We start from the raw sequence: 16086 nt of genomic DNA on the forward strand, positions 1-16086 counted from the left end.
ATCCCTGAGGCACACCGCTGGTCACAGGCCTCCAGTTTGAAAAATAACCCTCCACAACCACCCTTTGGCTTCGGTCACCAAGCCAATTATGTATCCAATTGGCTACCTCGCCCTGGATTCCGTGACTTTAACCGTTTGCAACAACCTACCATGCGGTACCTTGTCAAAGGCCTTGCTAAAATACATGTAGATAACGTCAACCGCACTGCCCTCATCTACCTTCTTGGTTACCCCTAAAAATATTCAATCAAATTCGTGAGACATGACTTTCCCCTTACAAAGCCATGCTGACTTTCCCTAATTAGCCCTTGCCTGTCTAAATGCCTGTAGATCCTGTCCCTCAGAATACCTTTTAACACCTTACCCACTACCGAAGTATGACTCACCTGTCGGTAGTTCCCGAGCTTATCCCTACAGCCCTTCTTAAACAGGGCACAACATTTGCTACCCTCCAATCTTCAGGCACCTCCTTGATTGATTGAATGATTTGATTTATTGTCACATGTACCGAAATACAGTGAAAAGTATTTTTCTGCGGCCGAGGGAACGTACACAGTACGTACATAGAAGACAAAAAGAATAATCAACAGAGAACATTGACAAATAGTACATCGACAAACAGTAATTGGTTACAGTGCGGAACAAGAGGCCAAACAAAGCAAATACATGAGCAAGAGCAGCATAGGGCATTGTGAATAGTGTTCTTACAGAGAACAAATCAGTCCGAGGGGGAGTCATTGAGGAGTCTTGTAGCTGTCGATGATTTAACTATCTCAGAGAGGGGGCTGGCAATTTCCTCCCTAGCCTCCCACAACATCCTGAGATATATTTCATCAGGTCCCGGGGATTTGTCTATCTTGATGTGCTTTAATAACTCTAGCACCTCCTTCTTTGTCATATGTACACTCCTCAAGACACTACTTTTTATTTCCCCAATTTCCCTAACATTCATGCCTTTCTCAACAGTAAATACTGACGAGAAATATTCATTTAGGACCTCTCCCATCCCTAGTGGATCCACTCATAGATGACCTTGTTAATCCTTAAGAGACCCTACCCTCTCCTTAGTCACTCTTTTGCCCTTTATGTATCTGTAAAAGCTCTTTGGATTTTCCATTGCCTTATCTGCCAAGACAATCTTAAGTCCTCTTTTTGCCCTCCTGGCTTCTCTCAACTCAACCCTGACAAGCCCTATACCCTTGAAGGGATCCGCTTGATCCCAGCTGCCTATGAATGTTGGAATATAAGATACATTTTGTAACTTGTGTATCCATAAAAATCTGTACACATCTGTAAAGGTATAGCTGGGGGTGAAGAAGCAGTGTATTATAGTTAGCTTGTTTAAAAATGTTTTATTCTTCTGTTGAAAGTTCATTGGCACTCCTGTGACTGCTCATCCATGTATTCTAAACAAAAAATAAAAGTTATAATCTTATCAAGTCAGGTTCCATCCTGGGATCTGACTTGTCCAGTAATAACATCAGCTGGGCTAGTAATAAGGGGATTAGCAGAGAAGCGCAGCTCACTGGATGCATTACCTGCAAGATAGGATGTACAGGGTAAGGGTAAAGTTAATGTTCCTCAACATGTCAGAACAGCAGTGTCTCGGTAGGTTCTTGTGTCAAAATGTTAGATGCCATAGTAGGCTCATCCAGGATATTGTCATTGTTGGTTCCAGTGAACAGAATTTTTTTTTTTTAATTGATTATACAATAAAACACTAATTATGAAATCTGGGGAGGTGGTGGCATAGTGGTATTTTCACTGGACTATGAATCCAGAGACCTTGTGTACTCCTCTGGGGACCCAGGTTCAAATCTCGTTCGATGACAATTGGTGAAATATGAATTCATCTAATGATGACCATAAAACCGTTGTCGATTGTTGTAAAAACCCATCTGGCTCACTAACATCCTTCAGGAAAAGAAATCTGCTGTTCTTACTGGCCTGACCTACATGTGGCTCCAGATTCACAGCAATGTGGTTGACTCTTGACTGCCACTCAGTTCGAGGGCAATTAGGAATAGGCAACAAATGCAGACCCTGCCGGCTATGCCACATCCCATGAAAGAATAAAGGAAAAAATATTACTGTCAACATTAAAATCTCATTAAACTGTAGGATAATTACTTCGGTGCCATTGATTTTTTTTTGCCTACAAAAATAGAAGGCACCAAAATATCTCATTCCAGAGCTACAAAGGTCAGTGAAGGCATGAAATATTACCCTAGCTGTTTCCAGTTGTGACGTTATCATCCAAATACATTTTTGAGATATTTTGGCAAGAACTGCCAAACTTGGACATCTTGAGGATAATCTGAGTTGAATACCTGTTGGGTGATTTCTCAGTACTTATGGAAGATTATGTAAAATATTGGAATTGTTTTTGTCAAACCATTCTTCATTTAAAGTTCTAACATTAGAATACAAAAGATGGGATTTTCCATGCATCCCACCGCGGGTTTTGTGGAGGCGGACCACTGTTAGCCGACCACGGTTGTCGACGGGAGATTCCTGTTGGATGCACCACTCGCTGCCGGGAAATCCATGCCAGGGGTGGCCGCTGTAAACCGGACCGGAAGATTCTGCCAGCGTGAACGGCTGGAAAATTCAGACCAGTGCATCTTATTGCGTTCTCTCTGGGAATTATTGAAGGATTTTGAAAACTGCATTTGAAATGAGTGTGACAGACTTGCACAGAATGTAACCCCTCACCCCCAGTAGTTTTAAAATCTAGTTCTATTGTTTCAAGTATTAAGCCAATGGAAATATGTCACACCATAAAATGCATTGGTCGCCATTATTAATGCTTTTAAATTCTGGTCTTGTATTAAGTTATTAACAACTGCTGTTCTGCCATATCAGTTGCCTTTAATTCCATTTTAGGATTTTTCATGAACCAACCCTTTAATTGTTTGATATAGCTAAATTTGCTTAATTGCACCATCCAAACCCATGAACTGTAGTGCTGAGAAGGGGGACAGGCAGCTGTGAATACCAAGTCCCCCCTAAGGCGTGCACCATCCTGACTTGGAAATATATCACATTTTAAAATCTAGTTCTATTGTTTCAAGTATTAAGCCAATGGAAATATGTCACACCATAAAATGCATTGGTCGCCATTATTAATGCTTTTAAATTCTGGTCTTGTATTAAGTTATTAACAACTGCTGTTCTGCCATATCAGTTGCCTTTAATTCCATTTTAGGATTTTTCATGAACCAACCCTTTAATTGTTTGATATAGCTAAATTTGCTTAATTGCACCATCCAAACCCATGAACTGTAGTGCTGAGAAGGGGGACAGGCAGCTGTGAATACCAAGTCCCCCCTAAGGCATGCACCATCCTGACTTGGAAATATATCACATTCCTTCATCAACATTGGGTCAAAAAATGGAAGGCCCTACCAAAAAGTGGTACACTCTACCTGTGTGGGCGAACCTTCATCACATGGCTAGCTGTTCAAGAGGGCAGCTTACTCTGACCTTCCCAATTGCGATTTAGGGGTGGGTAATAATAATGACTTGCTAGTGATGCACATATCCCATGAATACATTTTTTTAAACTTACTTCATTCCTGATCCACAATGGATGACATTCCCTCCTTCTCCACCCTATGACAAGAAGATGTTATATCTTCTGCTCAGTGTTATGGCACGAGAATGGTTTAGTTGAAAGAAGAAGAGAAAACAAACTTACTTGCATCCACATTCTGTGCCCCTGACTGGTCATGAGTTTAGAATCATAGAATTTACAGTGCAGAAGGAGGCCATTAGGCCCATCGAGTCTGCACCGGCTCTACCCAAGGTCAACACCTCCACCCTATCGCCATAACCCAGTTAGGTGGGGTACCCAACACTAAGGGCAATTTTGGACACTAAGGGCAATTTATCATGTCCAATCCACCTAACCTGCACATCTTTGGACTGTGGGAGGAAACCGGAGCACCCGGAGGAAACCCACGCACACACGGGGAGGATGTGCAGACTCCGCACAGACAGTGACCCAAGCCGGAATTGAACCTGCGACCCTAGAGCTGTGAAGCAGTTGTGCTATCCACAATGCTACCGTGCTGCCCCCGGTTGTTGGAGTTGTTGGAATCCCTTATCCAATCATTGATTTGTAATTACTCTATGGAAGGGGAATTGATACAACCTATGAAGAAATAAATGACCTCCGCAATACCAATAAACCTGAAATACATTTTCTACATGAAACACCACTGTAAGAATGGACATGGACTCTTCCTTCTCTCTCTTCATTGTACTTGAGCAAGTACAATTTGTTCCAGCCTTCAGAAACACGTCACATAGTCTGTTTCAATTTTTCCCATCTGTCATTGGCTGTGTTCTATTACTATGAAAGACATACATTGATATCTCATTTTATCTGTTCCATAGTGTCTTTTGATTCAATGACAGTTGGCCTGAGAAAGATCTTGCTATAATTTATGAATGAATATTCATATGACTTTGGTCCTGTCTCACAGAATACCCCAGGTTATTCCTTTTCAAGTGTTTTTATGTTGACTCGATATCATTTCAAAACAATGGACTCTTACTAGGTCAGTGCTTCATCTCATTGCCTAACATTTTCCATGACCAGTTAACGTGACCCAGGGAAATGTATGGTTCTCATATTTAGGAACACTTTTAAGTTATAATTTTTACTTTGAATTATTTCACAGGCAGCTGGAGCGGACCCCGCCAATCATGGGGATTATCATAGACCACTTTGTAGATCGTCCCTATAGTGGATCTTCACCACTACACCCATGTAACTACAGGTGGGACAGCAACAATAGTCATAAGTATAAAGAACACGTTGTTAGCTGAACTGTAAATCAAGACTTCAGGTTCGGTTGCTTATTCAAGTTGCTAATTTACCCCATTCTGAAGTATAAAATTTGCGCTAAGATGATGTGAGGAATTGCTTCATCTTTGTTGGATTGGAGATGTACTTCTGATTTTTATGGTCGAGGCAGTGTAGAGGGGGCTCTATTCTGCTTCACACCTATGTTACATTTGACACCGGGTTCAAAATACGGAAAGTTTTTAATTTCCCAACCTGCAATTTTATATAAAATTTTCAAAAACCAGAATGAAAACTACGATCACTTTTCTTCACATTTTTTGTTTTCATTTCATCTTCATGCTCCTTTTTGTTTGATTATTCCCTTGTTCAATTTTAGATAAAATACACCAGTTAATGCTAATTTATTCTTGGTGTTGGACCAAAGTGTACACTGCTAATCCATGTAGACCACATTATAGAACTACAACTTTGGTGTGTAAATATGGTGACAAATAGAGGACTGGTGAGAGCTGATGGTCTAAATAGTAAAACAAAGAAAAGATAGGAGTTATTGAGTGTTATCATTTTAAAATTATCAAAATAATTTTATTTTGCCAGCTTTATAATTAAAAGGCCGTGGAGTGACTTAAGCTGAGTGGGTCCCAGTTCACTTGATCAGAATCCTTTGTTTAAACATAGAAACTTTACACCATTGGGAGAAGCACATTGTCCGTCTGCCCTTTGCCATTGTCAGAGAAAAAACGAAACTGGTAGGATGGGAATCTCTCCAGTCCTGTCTTCTTCATCCCAAACACAAATTTCTCCTGCATCATGATGGATGTTTGGAAGCTGTGATGAAATCAGCTGGAAGCGAGGCTCAAAATGTTCATTTCTACATCGTCAGGCCAACTTCAAAATCAAAACTCGAAAAATATTGCGTTTTGATCTTCTTTCAACAAAGTGTCCTGCATGCCCCTGGGCTGGCCCTTCTGGGAGAACACAGGAATTGCCTGGGAGGCCACTGTTTTCATACAAGTTAATTTCAAATCATGGATTTGAGGCTAGATCAGAGCTGAGTCCCATCCGATTTATAATTCTGACAATGAAAGTGGGGAAACATTGGTGTAGTGATAATGTCAGTGGAATCTCAATCCAGACGCCCACAGGCTATTATCCTGGGGACTGGGTTCAAAGTCAACCACAGCAGCTGGTGCAATTTAAATTTGCTTAATTAATAAGTTCATCAGTTTAAAGAACATTCTGACCTTCTATGTGACAGTGCCGTGAAATTAATTTTGTAAAAACCCATCTGGTTCGCTAATGTCCTCTTAGAGAGGGAAACCTGCTGTCCTGCATGTAACTCCAGGTCCCCGGAAACGTGTTTGACTCCGAACTGCCCTCTGAAATTGCTACAGAAAATTCAAAAAGGAATAAAACAGTTCAGTCCACCCAGCATTGACATCAGACTCCTATTTATTGACTACAGCTCCGCCTTCAACACCATGATCCCAGCCAAGCTCATATCAAAGCTCCAAAACCTAGGACTTGGCTCCTCACTCTGCAATCGGATCCTCGACTTTCTGACGCACAGACCACAATCAGTAAGAACAAAAAACAACACCTCCTCCACAATAGTCCTCAATACCGGGGCCCGGCAAGGCTGCGTACTTAGCCCCCTTTCTCTACTCCCTGTACACACAACTGCATGGTAAAAGTTGGGTCCAACTCCATCTCCAAGTTTGCTCACGATACAACCATAGTGGGCCGGATCTCGAATAATGACAAGTCAGAATACAGGAGGGAGATAGAGAACCTAATGGACTGGTGCAGCGACAACAATGTCTCCCTCAATGCCAGCAAAACTAAAGAGCTGGTCATTGACTTCAGGAAGCAAAGTACTGTACACACCCCTGTCAGCATCTACAGGGCTGAGGTGGAGATGGTTAGCAGTTTCAAATTCCTTGGGGTACACAACACCAAAAACCTGTCCTGGTCCACCCACGTCGACGCTACCACCAAGAAAGCACAACAGCGCCTATACTTCCTCAGGAAACTAAGGAAATTCAGCATGTCCACATTAACTCTTACCAACTTTTACAGATGCACCATAGAAAGCATCCTATCTGGCTGCATCACAGCCTGGTATGGCAACTGCTCGGCCCAGGACCGCAAGAAACTTCTGAGAGTCGTGACCACAGCCCAGTCCATCACACGATCCTGCCTCCCAGCCACTGACTCCATCTACACTTCCCGCTGCCTGGGGAATGCGGGCAGCATAATCAAAGACTCCTCCTACCCGGCTTACTCACTCTTCCAACTTCTTCCATCGGGCAGGAGATACAGAAGCCTGAGAACACGCACGAACAGACTCAAAAACAGCTTCTTCCCCGCTGTTACCAGACTCCTAAATGACCCTCTTATGGACTGACCTCATTAACACTACACCCCTGTATGCTTCATCCGATGCCGGTGCTTACGTAGTTTCATTGTATACCTTGTGTTGCCCTATTATGTATTTTCTTTTATTTCCTTTTCTTTTCATGTCCTTAATGATCTGTTGAGCTGCTTGCAGAAAAATACTTTTCGCTGTACCTCGGTACACATGACAATAAACAAATCCAATCCAATCAAGTACAGCTACAACATCGGTATCTGGACAAGAATGTGCACAATTGTCTAGCTATGTCTTGTCCAGAAAAAGCAGGACAAATTTAATCCAGCCAATCATTGCTTCACCAGTCTGCTCCTGATCATCAGCATAAGGATGGAGGGTGTGGTCAAGAGTTCCATCAGCGGCACTTACACAGCAATAACTGCTCACTCATAAGTGTTGGGTTCCGGCACTTCCAGTGGCGGCCATGGAATGGGCAGTCACGCATTTGGTAGCTCCCGCTCAAGGTGGATTTCTTTGGACCTTTGCCCGTACATAGGGTGGAAGTTTGGATGGAAAAGGTGTAGGAGTGCGAGGAGAAAGTGAGACTCCAGTAGTGGTGGATGGATCTACGGACCAGAAGTGGGTCGAGAAGCGAGCTGATGGAGCAGGAGAATTTTCATGCGTCACAGGTCAAGGTAGCTGAGGGCTAAAAGGGCCTGTCCTGCCCGCCCAGTGGTCAGTGGAGCAGCTGGTGGACTTCTTAAATGAGAAGTTCAGCCAGCAGAGAAGGGAAGCCAGGGGGACCTCGCCAGGTGGTAGAGCCACTTAAAGCAGGGATTGATCATTTGGAGCAGAGGCTGGAGCCCCAGGGCCAGGAAATCGCAGAAAATGGAGGAGACGGTGAGGGAGCATGAGGAGCAGCTCGCCTCGTTGGTGGCCGAGATGGGTGTGATGCGGGAGACCCAAAAGCAGCTGAGGAAAAGGTGGAGGATCTGGAGAACGACTCCAGAAGACAAAACTTGCGGATCGTGGGGTTGCCTGAAGGCATTGAGTGAGTGGATGCCGGCATGTGTGTGGCCAAGATGTTGGAAAAGCTGATGGGAGAGGGGGCCTTTGACCGACCTCTGGAGGTTGACTGACTGCACAGGGCACTGATGAGGAGGCCGCAGGCAGGCTGCTCAGGGCAATGGTGGTGCGGTTGCACTGTTTCCTGGACAAGGAGAATTTTTTTTTAAATCGCTTATTGTCACAAGTAGGCTTCAAATGAAGTTACTGTGAAAAGCCCCTAGTCGCCACATTCCGGTGCCTGTTCGGGGAGGCTGGCACGGGAATTGAACCCGCGCTGCTGGCCTGCCTTGGTCTGCTATAAAAGGCAGCTATTTAGCCCACTGTGCGCAGATCTGGTCAAGAGGAGGGCCAAATTTAACTGGGTCAGTGCTCTTCAAGAAGGGTGTGAAGTGGTGTAATTTCACTAGTTTGTGGGGAGGGTGAAGGCCGATTTGACAAGGTTGGACAACCTCCCCTGTTGTTGCCGGTCTTTCTACACAAATCTTTTTTCAAGGAGGTGGACAAATTGGTCACCTCGTTTATTGGGGAGGGGTGGTGGGGAGGGGGTGGGCATTGAGGGGGGAAGGAAGGTGGCCAGTGTTAGGAGGGCAGTCCTGCAAAGAGAGCAGTGGGGTGAGATGTGATGCTGGGCCTCCCAAACCTATTGTGTTATTACTGGGCAGAAACGCTGAGAAGGTGCGGGGCTGGTTTAAGGGAAGGGTGTCCCGATGGGTTAAGATAGTAGAGGGCTCATGTATGGGGTCGGTGTTGAGGGGGCTGGCAACGCCATCGCTCCCTACGGCCCCGGGCAAGTATTCGATGAGTCAGCTGGTGATGGCAACCTTGAAAATTTGGAAGCAATTTGGACAGCACTTTGAGCTGCGGGTCGGGTCAGGGGGGAATCATAGGTACGAGCCAGGGTGGTTTGATGCGAGATTTCGGATATGGGAGGAGAAGGAGGATTAAGATAATGAAAAATCTGTTCCTGGGGAGACGTTTTATGTGTTTGGAGTAGCTGGGAGAGAGGTACGGGTTGGCGCAGGAGGACGGATTTAAGGTAACCACAGGTCCGAGGTTTTGTGATGAAGAATTTCCTAACCATCCCTTAGCGCCAGCCCCCTCGTTGGTGGAGGCGGTACTGTTGGGGGGTGGGGGGAGGGTGGTTTGGAGAAGGGGGGGGGGTGGTTTGGAGAAGGAGGTGGTATCGGCGATTTATGGGATGTTCCTGGAGGAGGATAGAGTATCCGTGGAGATGGTTAAGGGGAAATCGGCGGAAGAGATGGGGGGCAATGGAATAGGGTCTGTGGTGTGAGGTGCTGTGAAGGATGAATGCCTCAGCCTCATGTGCGAGGTTGGGGCTGATAGAATTAAAGGTCGTGTATAGGGCTTACCTGACAAAAGCAAGGATGAGCCTGGTCTTTGAGGGGGTGAAGGATATCTATGAGTGGTGTGTGAGGGCCTCGCAAACCATGTGCATATATTTTGATCTTGCCCGAAACTGGAAAGTATTGGAAGGAGGTATTTCACACCATCTCAGGGGTGCTGTATATGGATTTGGATTGGGGGTGCGTAGACCTGTGCAGGTTTGGGAGGCTGAGGGCAAAGGAGGTTTTCCCATGTGCACCTGTATTTACTTTTTCATGATGGACAAGGTGTTGCTGGCAGGAGTGGTCTACTCTGAGTATTTGGCAATTGTGGTTTCAGCCCCCGTGCCGAAATGGGTGGATTTGAGAATGGACCTGGGGAGGGACGGGACGGGGTGTGGGGGGGGGGGGGGGGGGGGGGGGGGGGGGAGGCCAGCCAGGGCCTACAGTGGAGGCTGGATATGGACTTACTGGCGGATGAGGAGTTGTGCGCGGGGGTGAGGGCTTCCATCCGGGGGTATGTGGATCTCAACGATAGGGGGAAGGCCCCGGCCACTATGTTGTCGGAGGCAATGGTTAGGGGGGAGTTTATTTTGATTTGGCGCACAGGGAAAAGGTGGAACGAGCAGAGATGGCAAGGTTGGTGGAAGAGCTTCTGAGGGTGGCTAGGAGGTCTTCAGAGGCCCCAGAGGCAGGGATGTTGAGGGAGAGGCAGAGGCTCCAGATGGAGTTTGGGCTGGTATCTACTGGGAAGGCAGTAGGGCAGTTGCGGAGGGCCAGAGGGACAAAGTACAACTATGGGCAGAAGGCGAGCAGGACGCTGGCCACTAATGTAGGAAGCAGGAGGCAACGAAGGAGATTTGAAGGATGAAGGAGGGAACAGGGAGGGTGGTACCGGACCAGGTGGGGGTGAATGGGGTGTTCGAGGAGTTGTATAGGAAGCTATAGGAGTCTGAGCCCCCAGCCGGGATGGGGAAGGGAATGTGTTGGTTTCCCAAGGTGGACGAGGGACTGGGGGCCCCCATTGGGATGGGGGAGGTGAAGGAGAGTATGGGGCGATGCAGGCAGGGAAGGCCCGGGCCCGGATGGGTTCCCGGTGGAGTTTTATAAAAGGTTTCGAGGGGATCCGGGGCCGCTGCAGGTGAGGACATATAAAGAGGCTCGGGAAAGAGGGGAGCTTCACCCTACATTATCGCAGGCATCAATCTCCCTGATACTGAAGAAAGATAGAAACCTGGAGCAGTGTAGATCCTACCATCTGACATCGTTGTTAAATGTGGATGCCAAGTTGCTAGCAAAGGTGGTAGCTTCGCGAATCGAGGACTGTCCCGGGAGTGATAGGTGAGGATCAAACGGGGTTTGTAAAGGGGAGGCAGTTGTCGGCAAATATGAGGAGGCTACTCAATGTGATTATGATGCCCCTGGAGGTGGCAGTGGCGATGGATGTGGAGAAGGCTTTCGACCAGGTGGAGTGGGAATATCAGTGGGAGGTGTTGGGTCGGTTTGGGCAGGAGTTTGTGGATTGGGTCTACAAACTGCATGAGGTGCCGGTAGCAAGTGTGCAGATGAACCGGGTGAGTTTGGGATATTTCGGGTTACATCGTGTACAAGGCAAGCACAATGGCAGCACATCCCATCTCTTAAAATTCCCCTCTCCCCGTTGCTTTTTGCCTTGGCGATAGAGCCATTGGCAATGGCGCTTCGAGCGTTGAGAGGTTTGAAAGGGATTGTGCGGAGCCGGAGGGTGCCAAGCACAGGATTTTTGCTGTATGCGGACGACCTGTTGCGACACATTTCGGACCCATTGGGGGGCATTGGCAGAATTATGGGAATTTTGGAGGACTTTGGCTGGTTTTCCGGATACATGCTGAACATGGAAAGAGCGAGATGTTCCCGATTGAGACCAGAGGGCAGGAGAGGAGGTTGGGGTAGCTGCCATTCAAGGTGGTGGGGGCGAGTTTCAGGTACTTGGGCATTCAGGTGGCACGGGGCTGGGCACAGCTGCATAAATTGAATCTGGCTCGATTGGTGGAGCAGATGAAGGGGAATTTTAAGACATGGGATGTGCTGCCATTGTTGTTGGCAGGACGGATGCAGACAGTGAAGATGACGGTGTTGCCAAGGCTCTTGTTTATATTTCAGAACCTCCCTATCTTCGATCCGAAGTCATTTTTTTTAAAAGGACAATGCATTGACCTTGGAGTTTGTGTAGGCATGGAAGACCCCACGAGTCACATTTCTGGAGTGAGCGCGAGGAGGGGGAGGGTTGGCGTTGCCGAATATATGAATTACCACTGGGCGGCTAACATCGCTGTGGCTAGGAAATGGGTAGTGGGTGAGGGGTCGGCATGGGGCAGATGGAGGTGGCTTCTTGCAGGAGAACGAGTTTAGGGGCATTGTTGACAGCGCCTCTGCCATTATCGCCGGCCAAGTACTCCACAAGCCCAGTGGTGGTGTCAGCCTTGAGGGTATGGGGGCAGTGGAGGCAGCATTTGGGACTGGAGGGTGCCTCGGTGTGGGCACCCATTTGTGATAACCATAGGTTTGCACTGGGGGGGCTGATGCGAGTTTTCGGAGGATTGAGCAGTTTGTAGGGGGCAGCTTTGCGAGCTTAGAGGACCTGGAGGAGGAATATGAGCTGCCCAGGGGAATGGTTTTAAGGTACTTGCAGGTCTGGGATTTCAAGAGGAGGGAGGTGCCGTCCTTTACCAGATTGCCACCCATGGGGCTGCAGGATAAGGTGTTGTTGAAGAAGGGAGTAGGGAAGTGGAAGATGTCCAAGTTTACAAGGAACTGATGGACTGGGGGGGAGCCCTAATAGGGGATGTGAAGTGGAAGGAGGAGCTGGAGGGGGCGGTGGGGGGAGCTCTGCGGAGGCTAAATTAGTCCTCGTCATGTGCACGGCTCAGCCTTATTCAGTTTAAAGTAGTTCACAGGGCACATATGGTGGAGGCAAGGATGAGTAAGTCCTTTGAGGGAGTAATGGTTAGGTGTAGACGATGCATGGGGAGGCCCGAGAACCATATCCACATGTTTTGGGTGTGTCCAAAACTGAGGGGCTTCTGGCAGGCGGACGTAATGGAGAAAATGGTGATTGACTCTTAACGGGTACAAGTTTCGGTCAGGTCTGGCTTCTATGCACAATACACAGCGGCTGTGTACTTGCCTCAGTCCAAGCTGACCACACTTCCCATGGTCCTTTGCAGGTGGCCATTTTATATGGCTACAGTAGTCATAACTAGCACAAAGAAAGATGGTTGTGATAGTTGAAAACCAATCATTTCAGTCCCAAGAAGTCACACAATGTCCCAGGCCTAATATCTTCACCTGCTTTATCAATGACCTTCCTTTCATCACATGGTCAGAAATGGGGACGATTGTTGATGATTGATGACCACACAGTGTTTAGTGCTATTCACAACCCTTCAGATACTGAAGCAGTTCATATCCATGTGCAGTAAGACGTGGCAACATTCACACTTAGTTAAGTAACATTCGTACCACGTGAGTGCCAGACAATCACTGTCCCCAACGAGAGAGATTCTAACTGTCTCTTGCATTACCATCACTGAATCTCCCACTAACAACATCCTGACCAGAAACTGAACTGGACTAGCCACATAAATACAGTGGCTGCAAAAGCAGGTCAGAGGCTGAGAATTCCGCGGCTTTTAACTCCCCTCGATTCCCCAAAGCATGTCCACCATGTACAAGACACCAGTCAGGAGTATGTTGCCTGGATGAGTGATACTTGAATAACACCAAAGAATCTCAACACCATCCAAGACAACCTCTTGACACCAATCCATCAGTTTCAACATTCACTCCCTCCACCACTGACTCGTAGTGGCAGCAGTGGTTACCATCTAAAGATGCACTGCATCAAATCACCAAGACTCCTTCACTGCCATTTCCAAACCCAAAGCCGGGACAAGGCATCAGATGCACGGGAATACCACCACCTGTAGGTTCCCCTCCAAGCCACACACCATCCCGACTTGGGACTATAATTACCATTCCTTCACTGTCGCTGGATCAAATCCTTGAAATCCTTTCTTCTTGCACTGTCGGTATGCCTCCTCCCGATGTATCACAGTGGTTCAAGAGAACAGCTCCCAACTACCTTCTCAAGGGCAATTAATGATGAACACCAAATGCTTGTCTTGCCAGTGGCGGCCATGTCCCGTGACAGAAAAAAAATGCACCCCCAGAAATATTGGAATTTCCGATTTGTGTGCATCATTTTGAAAACCAGACATTATCAAAGTGAAGCTACCCTGAACTAAAACTGAAAGCAGTAAATTAACTGTAAAGACTATCTATTACTCTTAATATTGTTATGTAAGAGTAATTTTGCATCTGTACTATCGAGGGGAAGCAATTGATAACAGTGCAGCAATTTGAGTTCAGTAGCTTCATTTCTGGGGTGAGAAGCTTAGGTCATTCATAGAATTGACAGTGCAGAAGGAGGCCATTCGGCCTATCGAGTCTGCACCGGCTCTTGGAAAGAGCGCCCTACCCAAGGTCAACACCTCCACCCTATCCCCATAACCCAGTAACCCCACCCAACACTAAGGGCAATTTTGGACACTAAGGGCAATTTATCACGGCCAATCCACCTAACCTGCACATCTTTGGACTGTGGGAGGAAACCGGAGCACCCGGAGGAAACCCACGCACACACGGGGAGGATGTGCAGACTCCGCACAGACAGTGACCCAAGCCTGGATCTATATTCTCTGCAGTTTGGAAGAATGAGGTGTGATCTCATTAAAATATACAAAATTCTGAAGGGGCTTAATAAATAAACTCTGTGAGATTGTTTGCCCAGACTGGGAAATGGAGAATACGGGGCACAGTCTCAGAACGAGGGGCCGATCATTTAGAACTGAGGTGAGGAATATTTCTTCATTTAAAAGGTTGTGAATCTTCTGACTTCTCTGCCCCAGAGGGTTGGGGATGTTCCATCGTTGAATATATTTAAGGCTGAAAGAGACAAAGTTATTGGTGTTTCAGAGAATTGAAGGATATAGGGAGCAGCCAGAAAGGTAGAGTGAGACCGAAGAATAGCCATGGCCATATTGAATGTTGGAGTAGGTTTGAGGGATGATATGGTTTATTCCTGCTTCTATTTCTTATGTTTTTAAACTGTCACTGGCAGCAGTATGCAGAATATATGCTTACACCAAAATTATGTAATGAAATCAAAACGTTTGATAGGTTGAAGTTTCCTCTTATTTTTCATTGATCCTCTCACTTTCGATTGTTGGGAGTTATTGTGGAGAATGAAAATGTAAACCTGCCTAGTATATGTTGGAGGGAAAAATGATCCAAGTAGTTCAGTGGTGTGATGGTATGCTACCTCAACAAATTTATACAAGGACTTTAGCCAGTGATCCCTGATATAAGGAGTTGCCTGTCTGGTCCTGGTTGTAGGAATGAAAGGGGGCTGTCATTTAAGGTCGGATACATCCCCATGGCGAAGATGTACGGTTGAAGATCGAGACGTTAGTTGCCATGGTCGCACACGTCGCCAGCACAGTGCCACGGTCCCAGGTTCGATTCCCCGCTGGGTCACTGTCTGTACGGAGTCTGCACGTTCTCCCTGTGTCTGCATGGGTTTCCTCCGGGTGCTCCGGTTTCCTCCCACAGTCCAAAGTCGTGCAGGTTAGGTGGATTGGCCGTGCTAAATTGCCCTTAGTGTCCAAAAAGGTTAGGAGGGGTTATTGGGTTCTGGGGATAGGGTGGAAATGAGGCCTTAAGTGGGTCGGAGCAGACTCGATGGGCCGAATGGCCTCCTGCACTGTATGTTCTATGTATGTATTTAGAAATAGCCGAGGAAACAGCTGTTTCAGCTGAAGAATGATATGAGGTTTCTGAAAACGTAGACTGCCAACATCGATGTCCAGCTGAGTATATTAACAGGTATGAAGTATGCACTCTATTGTGAATCTTGTATTGTCCTGTTGCTTGCTTATGTTACTGGACTGCTAGCAATGGCCTTAGAAGTGCAAGAGATACGTTTTCAGAGAAATTACAGTGTTTTGTGACAATTTAAAGCCAATTTAATGGTTTATATTTTTAATATTCTGCTGATGACATTTTTATTCATTTTAAGGTCAGAATTAATACTGCCTCTGATTTTTTTCAGTTGCAAAATAAATAGCCAGATATAATGGCTCCTTTTTAAGCCCATTTCTCTAACTAGAAGACAGGTTAATATGGGAATGGAGTATAAAAATAGAGAAGTCTTGCTAAAACTATGTAAGGCACTTCCCTCTAGGGTTAATGAATCTGTGGAATTCTTTACCACTGAGGACTGTTGAGGCTGGGTCGTTAAATATGTTCATGGCTGAGATAGACCGATTTTTAATCAGTAAGGGAGTCGAGGGTTAGCGGAATTACGTGGGAAAGTGGAGTTGAGGATTGTCACATCTTTATCTCTTTGAATAGCAGAGCAGACTCGATGGGTCAAATGGCCTACTTCTCCTATGTCTTGTGGTCTT

General features: G+C 46.3%; 1 protein-coding gene across 7 annotated transcripts in view; it reads left to right on the forward strand.

Annotated features, from left to right (window-relative positions):
- The window catches only part of atg13 (ATG13 autophagy related 13 homolog (S. cerevisiae)), a 197843-nt gene that overhangs the window by 98133 nt on the left and 83624 nt on the right, over positions 1–16086 (forward strand). For 5 of the 7 annotated variants that reach the window (XM_072518887.1, XM_072518881.1, XM_072518882.1 and 2 more), the window contains exon 9: positions 4689–4787. The exons of the other annotated variants lie outside the window; for them this stretch is intronic. In XM_072518887.1, coding sequence (XP_072374988.1) covers positions 4689–4787 — 99 coding nt within the window. The remainder of the gene's footprint in view (positions 1–4688; positions 4788–16086) is intronic. 7 annotated transcript variants of the gene reach the window in all.

Source organism: Scyliorhinus torazame, chromosome 10, assembly GCF_047496885.1.
Source record: "Scyliorhinus torazame isolate Kashiwa2021f chromosome 10, sScyTor2.1, whole genome shotgun sequence".
NCBI classification, from domain to species: domain Eukaryota; kingdom Metazoa; phylum Chordata; class Chondrichthyes; order Carcharhiniformes; family Scyliorhinidae; genus Scyliorhinus; species Scyliorhinus torazame.